The sequence below is a fragment of the Eufriesea mexicana genome, unplaced genomic scaffold (genome assembly GCF_001483705.2).
Source record: "Eufriesea mexicana isolate 0111107269 unplaced genomic scaffold, ASM148370v2 scaffold2534, whole genome shotgun sequence".
Lineage (NCBI taxonomy): Eukaryota > Metazoa > Arthropoda > Insecta > Hymenoptera > Apidae > Eufriesea > Eufriesea mexicana.
The window spans coordinates 524,223-537,216 of record NW_016910610.1 but is presented as its reverse complement, the minus strand read 5'-3'; the positions used below and the strand labels follow the sequence as shown (position 1 = coordinate 537,216).

The following is a 12,994-nucleotide window of genomic DNA, read 5'->3' as shown; positions in this document are numbered from 1 at the left end:
CGCAATAGCTGCATGCGAATAGGTTTATATTTTGTCGTATTTACGTAAAACAGATGGTAATACCTTCGACAAATGTTATAAATGGATTCGCTTCTGTTGGCAACATTCAACATGGAACGGTGGGACTATTTCAGTCCCACCCTATAACAACAAATTCAATTAACCCTTTGCACTCGACGACTTTCTCGTTACAGAAAAATAGTAATTCGAAGACTTTCTGTCATAAAGTCGACGATATTTTTAAAACGGTAAATAAGAAAACCTATGCAAATTAAGACGTAGCATTATTTTACTTTCACATTCCACGCATCGTTAGGTAATTTTGAATTTGATATATTAATTAACATCGATCTTTAGAATCTGATTAAACGGTGACTGAGAATCGCCTCTTTATTTAGATGGCGTCACCCTGCATCGAGATCTATCTTTGCTTCCAGGAACCATCCAGCTTGTCAATTCTCGAAACAGGGTTGAGTGACGCAACGGGTTGTCATAAGGCCTATGAAAACCTAGCTGAAGGGTTGGACGAGACACTTTTTGACAGTCCACCGTCTGCACCACGCATCATAGAAGGCTTCGAGCCTCCGTATATTTTATACCTCCAAGAAATATAGAATATAACCAGAATCAAAATTAATCCGATCTTTACCACAATTATTATTATCGTAGGATACCATTTCGGAAAGAAATCGCGAATCGGCCATTGCCAGCAAAAACAAATTATAAACCGATCGACATTTTCTAGAAGCAAATGGAAAAGTTATTTTGGGTAACAAAATTAAGTTGCGTGGTCCCTACGGGGAGATGAAGCGTAGGATAAGAAAAGCATAAAAGCATGGTCCTTGACGACCAAAACAGAGTCCTTAGAAATCAGTTGTGACCAGCATGAGCGTGAATCGCTCGGTGTTGGAAAGAGAGTTAAATTAGAGTGCGTCTTTGTGTGTTTTCGTTTCGTTACCTTGGTGTTCGTTTCCTAAGTTAAATCAGTTTTATGAGTTTCGAGTTTGCGTTATTCTGTTCTTGTTGTTCTGTCAATTTTCGGTGTCTCAAAACCAGTTTTCGCCATCCTACATTATCTTTTTATGTTTTTCCATTTTGTGATTCCTTTATTGGTAAAAATATACCAATTTTGTTTCATTTAAAACGCAATAAAATTTCTATGCAACATTATTATTATCTGAAATCCCGTGCCGCGAAGAGTTAAAATGGTGGACGCTCGAATAATCGGGAGTCGACTGTTCTATCACTCCGTCACTCTTCATCCTGCATCCCGTGGAAACTAGGAACGAACAATCGAGAAATGGTCGTTTGATATCCGAAGTCTGGTCACGGGATGCAAATGTCGTTCCTCCTTCTCTGCGCTTCTGAGGCAGCTCATTTTTGCCTGATGCGTCTACCAAGCCGATTCTATCGCGGGCCTGAAACCGTACACCGACCACGCCGCTGATAGAGAGAGGATCGAGAGAGAAGCCGAGAATGGAGTCGAGGAGGTGAAGAGGAGAACCGTGTATACGTGCCTGGAAATCGTTCCTCGACGATGACTCGATCATCGACGAACATGCCCAGCTGCATACTGTCAGCCGACACACGCTTTCTTGCCGATCCTTTCCAGTGCCGAACCACTTACCAACACACCTGTACGAGGCGGTGCACCTGTTCGCTGCGAATGCAAGTGGAATCGAACGAATCTTAGTTCGCTGCGAGGTGAGAGGCGTTATCACTCAAGGTATCGAGGAGACCAGGGTGTTGAATCGAATACGGTATTTCTAACCTGATTAGGATTTGACGGTGCAAGTACCGACTTCTAACGGGCGTCTATGCATGGTGAAGATGATTCGAGTGGTACGATGAAAGATCTGTTAGAATAATTATGCTTCCATATGGAGAAGAGTGCAATAACTTACAAGGAGAGTGCAAGTCCTTCGGGTCTTAGATTTTGTTGAGACTTTGAAGGTTTGTGGATTTAGTCATCCAGTTCAAGAAAATATATTTTTATAAGGGCAACTATTCGATGGTTTATGAGATATTTTTGATTAAAGCTTTATTGTTCTTTATTATTCTTAACTAGAGATTTTTAAAATTTGAGGACGCAATCTACACAGACTCTAACCTTACTATTACTATGCTTGTAAGGCAACAAATCTGTCATTAACTTACATCCTCGACAGTCACAATTACTATAAAAAAATTGAAACGCGAAATACTGATTAGTTTTGCGGAGGAAATTTTCAAATTCCCAAATTTAAATGGTAGCTGCCAAAATTCAAGAACCCAATCTTCACAGACTCTAATCTTACCATTACTATTCTTCCTACAGCAATAAATCTGACATCAGCTTACATCTTTGACAGTCATAATTACTATATAAAAATTGTAACGCAAAATATAGATTAGGCTTGCGGAGGAAATTTTCAAATTCCCAAATTTAAATGATAGCTGCTAAAATTCCAGAACACGATCTTAATAGACTCTAAACTCTCCATTACTGTCCTTCGTATAACAAATTTGACATCAATTTACATCCTTGACAGTCATAATTATTAAAAAAATTGAAATTGCGAAGTATCACTTAGTTTCGCGGAAGAAATTTCCAAATTCCCAAATTTAAATGGTAGGTACCAAAATTCAAGCACCCAATCTTCACAGATTTTTATTTCAATATTACTATCCTTTGTACAGCAATAAATCTGACATAAACTTACATCCTCGACAGTCATTATTACCATAAAAAAAAAAATTGAAACGCGAAATATTGATTAATTTTGCGGAAGAAATTTTCAAATTCGCAAACTTAAATGGTAGCTACGAAAATTTTATAATGTAATCTTCACAGTCTCTAACCTCACTATTACTATCCTTCCTACAGTAACAAATCTGAAATCAACTTATACCCTTGATAGTCATAATTACTAGAAAAATTGAAATTGCGAAATATTGATTAGGTTTGCGGAGGAAATTTTGAAATTCCCAAATTTAAATGGTAGCTGCCAAAAGTGAAGAACCCAATCTTCATGGACTCTAATCTTACCGTTATTATCCTTCGTACGGCAACAAATTTGACATCAGCTTCCATCCTCGTCACTCATAATTAGAAAAAGAAACGAGAAAAAAGATTGAAACCGCGGTATATCGTTTAGCCAGAAGGATTCGGTCGTTTCGCGGAGTATCGGGCACAATAAAGTCTCGCGCACGGCTCATAAAACCTTGCGTGTGCATACGGATTCAAATATGACTTTAATGCCTTGGCTCGGTGAACGCGTAAACCTCTAGAACGCTAGTCGAGTCATAGGCGTGTTCCTCGTCAATAATTTACGGTTCCCGGCGGCACGGTGTCCGGTTGAAAGCACGGCAACAGAATGGCAAATGTACTCACTCTCCGACGCGTTCGCCGTTCCAGCATCGCCTGTCCGGATATTCTTCGCAGATTGTGTCGGCGAGCGTGCCGTAGAAGGTCCGGGACCTGACGACGCTGGCCAAGAAATTGCCCAGCTGCACGTGTAACTGCGTCAGTAATGTTCGATGCGTGGCAGGCGACGCAGCTGCGTGCATCTCGGGCCCGGTCGACGACGATTTCCCTGTTGCAGCTGCATCCGTAACGGTCCCCTCGCTCGATGGCTGCAGCTCCGACCGTCCGCAAACTTTCCTCACCTGAAACACGTCGTCGCGTCTTTCTTTAGCATCAACGCGCACTTCCGTTGCTACTGTTACCTGCGGGAGTTAACATTCCGCTACGGTCCACAGATACCTATATATCCGATGCGGACTATTGACGATCTAGGATTGGCATATATGTGCATGCTCGATGTGAGCTCTCCGTACAGGCAGTAGAATATATTATGGTGCTAGGTTTCGGATAGGTCGGGTCTGTATAATCTCGAACGTGTTCGAAAATTTTTGACCGACTTAATATCTCTTAGTCTACAACCACGTGTGAGACTCGTGGTCTGCTTTTCGAGCCAAAACTGATTATCACGAGCCTGACTCGTGGTACATCGGTTGGGTCGAAATTGACTATCACGGGCCTGGAACGTGATATATCGGCCGGACCAAATGTAAACGTGTCACGCCCATGGTTTGTCGATGTGCTCCACGCAAGTCCTGTGTGATTCGTGCAACTTGAAACAGATTTTTCCAGTCGTCGAATGGTTCTGTTTACGTTCTGGGACCACGCTGCTGAATTTTAAATCACAAAGCAAGGGGTTAATGGATCATTTGTACAGTCGGTATAGTTTATTCCGAAGTGAACTTGCGGTTGTCCAATGTGTATATGAATCTCTGAATGATTTTGTAAATTTTCGGCATAGTTGATAGAGTCTACCGATGAATAGTGTTGCTGTAGGTCCAGTGCAAACAATTTTGGACGAGTTCAAAAATCTGTGAATAATCTGACGTCCAAAGTGGAAGATTGGTGGATAGATTAGGATGCTCGATGATGTGCGAGGATTAAGATACGCGTGTATATTCAACGTTAATCAATGTAGTCAATAGAGCCCATTGCAGAGTAAAGTCGTGCTAGGTCTGACAGCTCTGTTCAATTTTAAACCTGTTTGCAAATCTTTCAATGATGTAATAAACCAGCAGCGTAGTCTGTTGCATAACAACGTGGAGATAGGTCGAGTCCAAAGAATTTTGGATGCGTTCGCGAGTTTTTAAGTATAGCCAGTAGAATCTATTGTGGCGCAAAACTGCGACAGATGAAGTCTAAACAATTTTGGGTGAACTGATGATCCACGACCCATTTATATTTAGGTTATTTAATGCCCAGAGTGAATAATAAACATGTATAATATATGTAATTGTTTATAATGTGCATTATCTTGTAGGATGGTGACAAATGAGCATACTTCTATGATGTACGAGAATTGGGACTATGTCAACTTATAAGATGCTAGATTTTCTACCAATTGCTATTCCATTGTGACCAAATTCATTTTTATTTAATTCCTCACTGAAATTTCAGCTTACATTGAATATGCATCTTCTCTGGTTAACTATGACGCGACACAGTCTACGACTATGACGATTCTTGCCTTGCTAGACTCTGCCATTCTTTCACTACAACTCGACTAATCTTCCTTTTCACATATGCATTTTACCATTCATACTCCCAGCCACGAGCATTCATTCTTTCTGTACTAGCTTGTTGCTTTTATGATACATAGCCATGCCTAAGACACATTTAAACACATCCATCCACGGATGACAATGCATCCTCCTTCACGTGGCTATCTCGAGTACTCTGACCAAACACTCTCCTTTCAAACTTCTGACACCAGTCCAATATCCTCCGTTCACGCTGCTATTCTCTTTATTCGCACAACGTAAATACTACCACTCCCACAGTGATATATGTTCATATTTACGCTGTACTTAATTGCCTCCATCTACATATGGACTGAACTATGAACGTGATATTTCGAGTTCTGACTGATGTCTAATGTTTCGTATGTTTCTAATATAAATATTTTCCATATTCATTCACGTTGATCCATTTGAATTTTATCAACATCCCATTTTTAGCCCGCGTATTTCTTAGTGTGCTGAATCTTTTGAACATTCTGATGTGTTGCCATTAGTTCTGCGATTTTCTTAGAGGTGGTGCTGGATGTGGATACTTTCTACTGTGGTCAATAGGCATGGTATGCCAATAGGAAGAAAAGAAGTTTAACCGTTTGAGTCCCAAGCTGCGCGATCGCACTCAACTTTGCTGATGTACGTCACATAGTACCAACAAGCGCTATTGCGACGATTGGGATATTTCGACATAAAATTAGACAAGCGCTATCGCGCCGTTTGGACTTTTTCGTACTCGATTAACAAGCAAGCGTTATCGCGCTGTTCAGGGTTTTTCCACCGTGTTCTTCCGAAAACCTGATTGGGACTCAAACGGTTAATGTCCTCGTTGTGTATTTTCTAAGCAACTGGCGACTGTTGCTAAGCAACATTCTGTCAAGTCAATTCACAAAACAGATAGTAGAAACTTTGACACTATGGATATTAAAAATTGGGAACATAAATATTCTGATGTGCTTTCATTAGTTCTACTATTTTCCTAGAGGCGGTGCTAGATGTGGATGCTTTCTACAATGGCATGTCAATAGGAAGAAAGGAAGTTTAATGTCCTCGTTGTGTATCTCCTAAGCAACTGGTGACTGTTGCTAAGCAGAAAGTCTTCTGCCAAATCAATTCACAAAACAGAGAGTAGTGTAGTGTTTCCTTAACCACTTGCGCTAGAAAGACGTGCCACGCACGTCGTAATGCTTTTGTCGCAGAATCGCCAACGACGTGGTACACACGTCGTCAGGCAATTGTCACAGAAACACTGGACCGTTCTGGCACACGCGTCTGTGAATTTCTTGCCAGCGCAAGTGGTTAAATAGAAGTTCCTATGCCACCTGAGTATCCCCGGTCTAAGGCAGGGCCTGTTAGAAGAAAGTCTTACCGATGAGTCCACTAGCAGACGCGGGACGAAACGCATCCCTTCCTTTTTCTGTCGTCCTTCTACCTGCTACCCTATCGATAGCAACGACGACCACCGGGATACCACCAGGCCATCACCATAGGACACCAGCCCATCACGGGAACGACAAGTCAGCTCACCGTAAAGAAGTCAGTTCGTATCAAGCTCGAGTACATCGAGTCAACCATTGACTCTCCCTTGTAGACAGAATATTTGGAGTGGTATCTACCCTAAACCTGATATACATATCCTACAGCAGAAACTTTGACACTATTGTTGTAGTAAAATTAACGCTAGAACTACCGATCTTTAATGGGTACCTAACTATAACGTGCACAGATTATATATTGATTAAAGCTCTTTCTTAATATGAGTTGATACCAATTTTATTCTTAAAGCAGATGTATGTGTTCGGTGATTGCGAAAAGGAAAATTCTGCGACCAGTCATTTTGACTGGGTTGCTAGTTCTAGCGTTAAATAGTAAAGTAAACTCTACATCCTGGCAATGTGGGGGCGATCCCTTCCCCTGCGTTTTGTCTCCTGTCTCCAATCTTATGAAGACGACTTGTCACCTGCGTGGCCCTAAATAGACCACCCGTTCAATAAAGATCTTTACAGTTTTTCCACAGTTTTCCACTGACTACTATTCCTTTGCGTTATAACCCCTTTAACAACTATGGATTTTAAAAATTGGGAAAAATGGAGGAAGAAATTCATCGATTTAGCCTGTGAAAGACTCATATGAACTCAATAATTGAACTTCACTTGACTATCACGATGGCACGCCAACTCAAGTCTATGGGAAGCTTGTTTTCGAATTGCTATATCCTCGTAGGATTAAGAAAAGAACGAAACAGTGTGACCAAATATCTCTGCAATAAATTTTTATCGCTATTCTCCTGATGATGTTTTACGACTTCCCACTCCTGTCTCATCGAACGATATGGGCACATTGAAGAGGGTATTTTTCGTAAATCGATGTCATTGTGGACAGGAGATCAAGTGAAATGGTGTAACAGGGCCTCGTATATCGATTATGGCCGAACGACAGAAAAAATAATGGGTGAGATAAATTGCTAGGTACTCGAGATGGTGAGGGTGAGTTTCGAATTACTGGATAATTTTGTTGACGTGATATAGGACTATTTTGAAACGTAAAAATTGGTTTCAGAATTATTTGTGAGATATAAGTGAGCAAAATGATCTATAATTTTCCAATACTTTGTTATCTAGTTGTTTTATCATATAGACTGTGTATTTCCTTCGTTAGCATATTGTGAAATTGATATTACAGGTATTTATATGTACTTTGTGTGAAACCGTGTCAAAAAGTAGACGAATGACTCAAATTATTTAAGAAAATGACAAAGAAGTATAATCTGAAACGTATTTTTATTCTAAAATATTTGTGAGATTAGAAAATGGACTTTAGATGATATAAATTATCTAACTATCGCAAACTGCAGAAATTTATTTAAAATATCGAATATTTTATTATTTTAGGACATTATTATTATAGGAGATGAATCAATAAAAAATTGTTGAAACCAATTTTATCTCGGATATTACAAAATTTGATAAAAGATAAAATATCAAACACTGTTAACAGCTATCGAATATTACATTATTATATAACGGATAAATTATCAAAAATAGCCAAAAAGATAGTCGAAAATTAAATTATTCTATAAATTATAGAATTATTTAAATAAATAATTCCTCAATAACTCCGAACAAAGGGAAGAAACGAAAAATAGGGAAACAAAGAACAGCCAAAAGGGAACAAAGGATACAATGAAACAGATAAAGCACACATTACAGAAAATGGAGAACAATAAACGATATAAAAATTTCACGAGAATACACGACTATACCTACACAATTTCCCGCCAATCCATATTCATTCCGTGCAGCACAAGCTGCAAAGTTGGTGCTCGTTATTTTTCAAAATCAAACTTTTTTTTTATCATTCGGAGCATTTTTCCCTTCGTCGTTAAAGTTCAGCCCTCGGTTCCAATAAAACGCGCGAGACAATGGGGCAGTCGCGTTCGTAAAAAGCTGGGGGTGAAAAATCGCCACTGGAATAGATTGAACCCTTCCGCGTTGAGAAATGAACGTATTTGTCACGGCCGAAGCGCTCCATCCTCTCTCATAGGCGACACTTCATTTTTCTCAATAACGCTGCAAAATTTCGCGTTCGACGATTCACCTCGTACATAGGCCGCAATTAACCTTTCACCACGTTCGTTCACGTTCGCTCGAAAATTCTGTCGTGACTCCGGAATTTTTGCTCGCTCTAGATGGCGCTGCAGTCGTAGCGTGAACTTAACTTGAAATATCGAATGTCGATATGATTCTTTCGAACTCTGAATTACGTATCAATATTAATATACTGCTCGATTTATACTGACTCCTTGCCCTATCACTTGAGTTGCAATGACGAGTGTCGTAGTCAACAGCAACGTCGGTAACACGTTGTGCAATTTGTCGCGAACGCGGCCAAGAATAACACGTAACTTAGATAGGAAAACATCGACGAAAATTAACCACGTACCTGACCCGTGATATTCACGTTCGACCCTATCGACGAATCACGGCTCTCACACGTGATACTCGTGTTTGACCCGATCTCCTTTCCACGAGTTTCACACGATTTTGTAGCCTTGGTTAATACTTATTTATAGCATAATACGCACTTATAGCGTGAGTTTAACACGTTAAGTGCCCAGTCCGTTTTGCTTGCCGTTCTGTTCAGGCCCAGACTCGGCCGTCAAGGGGGCCCGCCAGCGGCGGGCGAAGTTTTCATAAAACTCGGAGATTGTTGGGACGGCAATAATACGTAGAAGACGCGCCTCGCCGTCCTTCTTGACGATCAAAAAATTATAAAACGAGACATCAGACGATCGCGAGAAATCAAACAAAACACATCAGATGACGTAAGACGGTTTTGGTGCTCAGACAAGGCACGACAGACGTGAACTAAAACTGGAAGACGCAAGACGGTAAACGGAAGACGGAAAACGAAACGAAAAACGGCAAGGGAGAAGACGATACACCACACACATACCAATCACATACACAATATCTCCATTTATTCGATTTTCTAAAGCTCTCCCTTTTCAATTTTTCCATCCACCTGTCATTTCATCGATCATGGCAAATGCAATTTTAAATTTCTGCTAATGGTTGACACAGATTTTTATACGTATATTGATGTAAAAGCGAGCGATGCCTGGAAGTAAGAATGAGTGAATCGAGCATGCGTGTAACGAATGAAGTGTGATACAGACTGTGTATATTTATGTAATGTATGAAAGAAGAGAGAATACGTGAGAGAGTAGTTAGGATAGGTCGTTGCAATTCAGAATTCATTGGGAATAAACGTGTGACCGAATATCGTGAGAAAGACTATATATAAATATAATTAGATATATTTCATCGACAATTTTTATCGTATGCAATAAAATTGCAATAAAAATAAATTTTTGCCCTACAATTTTCATCCTATGCAATATAATTGCAATAAAATAAAACGAAACCCTTAATACCAATCAAAGTCTCGTGTCTGGGTGAATTCATCGATCTACTAATTCCTTAAAAATATTGACGAGGGTAGACAGAATTCGGTATAACAGTACCAAAAAATATCTCCGATTTAATAAAATTAATCCAAAGCATTGCAATAAAAATACAAAATATAAAAAAGAAATCCGAAAAATTGCAATAAAAATTTAGTGCAAAGTTACTGAATCTTTATCCATTTACCATATTTTAATTTAAAAAAAGCTTTTTTTACGAAAAATAACGGGAAGATATTCGCTGATGGTAAATCTATTATCAAATTCATTACCAATGAATTAATTCAATGGTCTAATTTTATATAAAATATTATTAAATATATCGATAGATTATGAGTCTGTAAACTTAATTCAGCTTATTGTAGAGACAGGGTGGTTGTTAAATAATATAAAACTATTTATTGATAATAAAATAATAATACAATGTGCGGTTACGGTAAAAACTACGAATAATACTATATAAACTCTTACAACTACAACTAACAACACAATTACAATATCACTGACCCACCATAACTATCTCTCAAGCACTGTCTCTCAAGAATCCCCCACTAACCATTTTCGCCTTCTTATATATATTCCTCAAAAACCTACCCCAACGTGACCAAATATAAATAAAATAAAGTCACCTATACACGAGATGGAAATTCTGCGATACTACATTATTTATATTTTAATGATTAAAATTTTGATCAAAAACCTATAGGAACTGGAATGGCTAATCCAATAGGTTCTTATCTCTTCATTTATGCAAAAAAATTAGCTCACCACGATATTAGTGGAAAATGTGAATACAATTTCAAAGTTTAATCAAAAACCTGGTAAATCTGGCCGAAACATATTTATTCTTCGGTGGCTCTTGTTCTCCTCTCGGAGAATTTAAGTCACTAATTGCGACATCTCTGTGTTTATATGTTATTGCTAATGTAACCCATGTTTGTCCTCGTCATTTGTGTATCATCGCCTCAGTCCTCAGTCCTTGTAGAGCCGTTAGCATGTAAACACGTGCACGGGTAAACCTGTTAATGGTGGATGAAAGTTTAATAACAACAAGAAGAACAATTCTTTATTTAATAAGGATTATAAAACACTAATATAACATTTAAATATAATTAATTTCGCACAATTACTCAATGACACGACTTCTCACTATTATATCTCAATTACAACTAACGTATCCCAAATCATTATTCTCTTTTTTTTCCTCTCATACATTACATTGACATACACAATTCACACACACCTCGATCATTACACGCATACTCATTTATCATAATAACCAGAATTCATTACATATTGGAATCCTATGCATACTTGTTCCACTCATCCCAACACATATATACCTAAAAATCTATGTGACCACTTCCACAAAACCACCATTGTCGTATTATATAAAGTGCAGTTAAGAAAATAAAATATTCTTGTATTATAAAAACCACCTTCTACTGCCATACAAGTTTTAATTCTGCAACCACCAACATCTGCAGAAATTTCGGCCGGCCGGCGCGCATGCGCGCGCACCGCGATATCCTCCATTCGTCACGTGACCGACGTTAACGCGGCCGTTCGAAAGGCGCGGCGGGAACGAGCCGTGGAGGAAGAGTTATCGCCGCCAATATCGGGGAGCTGGCAATTTCCACGTGGGCCGGTGTTGCGCGTTTATCTCGAAGCGGCGCGCTTCGTACGCGCGGACGTTTGCATACACGATCGTCATTAAGGTTATCGTTCGTATCTGCCAGCGCGCTCCTCCACGGCTCTCCCGTCCTAATTACTTTTTAACGCCGGCTATAAAAGGAAGTAAGCCGGCGGTCGAGCTCCTCGAACCGGCATAATCGTAAAACCAGCCGCCAGGCCTGGCCGTAATTAAGACGGCACGCGTGGGCGTGCAAACGTCGCTCTCGTCATCTTCGCCGATTTCCTTTTTATCCTCCTGCTATCTCTCGTCCTACTATTCTTATTTCTTGCCATTTTTCGGTATCTCTATTCTTTCATTTCTTCCATTTTCCTTTTAGGAATTAGAAATTAATTCGACATCGCGTTACTCAGCTCTCGTAATCTTCGCCGATTTCCTTTTCATCCTCCTGCTATCTCTCGTCCTGCTATTCTTATTTCTTCCCATTTTTCCGCATTCCTATTCTTTCATTTCTTCCATTTTCCTTTTAGGAATTAGAAATTAATTCAAAATTTGATGATATTTTTGATGATATTGATCTGCTGATTGCTGATGATATTTTTTCAGCAGTAAATAAGAAATCGTATAACAATTAACACGTAGAATTATTTCATTTCGATACCTTGCACACAGTTACGTTATCTTAAATTTGAAAATATATTTAAATTAATATTTAATTAAATTAATATTTAATAGTATTAAATATTAATGATATTTAAATTTGATCGAGCTCTGAAATTTTATCAAATAGCGACTGAACGGCGTCTCTCGAGTGCAAAGGATTAAATTTGAAAAAGGTTTAATAGAATTATGGTTCCAGAAAAAATGAAAACATCGTGTTCTGATTGTCCTACATTAATTTGCTCGCTCAAAGCCAATTTCTCGACTACGAGTAGCGTTATAAATGTCCCTCTTGTTGCAATTTCGAGCGCGATTTGCCTGTTATCAGATACACCAGATAGGAAGCGTATACGTGCGAATTTGCTTTCTCTATCTCTAAAACGCGCGATAAGATGAAGCAAACGCAGGGGAAAGTAATAACATATGAGATGAATAATTAAACGATATGGTTGGATATACTTTTCTTGTGACCTTAAATGACCAAGGACCAAATGACTCAGACGTTAAAAAGTTGAACAGAGGTCTGTATAAATTCGAAGAATTTGAATGTTTATGCAGGAATAAAGTAGAATTTAATAACAATAATTATTTAAGAAAATTAAATAGATAGTAACGTTATTATTTTAATATTATCTTATTATTTATAGTAATATTTTTAATAT

General features: G+C 38.8%; 1 protein-coding gene across 1 annotated transcript in view; it reads right to left on the bottom strand.

Moving 5' to 3' along the window:
* The window catches only part of dally (division abnormally delayed protein), a 477,850-nt gene that overhangs the window by 139,546 nt on the left and 325,310 nt on the right, over positions 1-12,994 (bottom strand). The window contains exon 5 of the mRNA XM_017903784.1: positions 3,374-3,648. Within this exon, the coding sequence (XP_017759273.1) occupies positions 3,374-3,648 (275 nt within the window). The remainder of the gene's footprint in view (positions 1-3,373; positions 3,649-12,994) is intronic.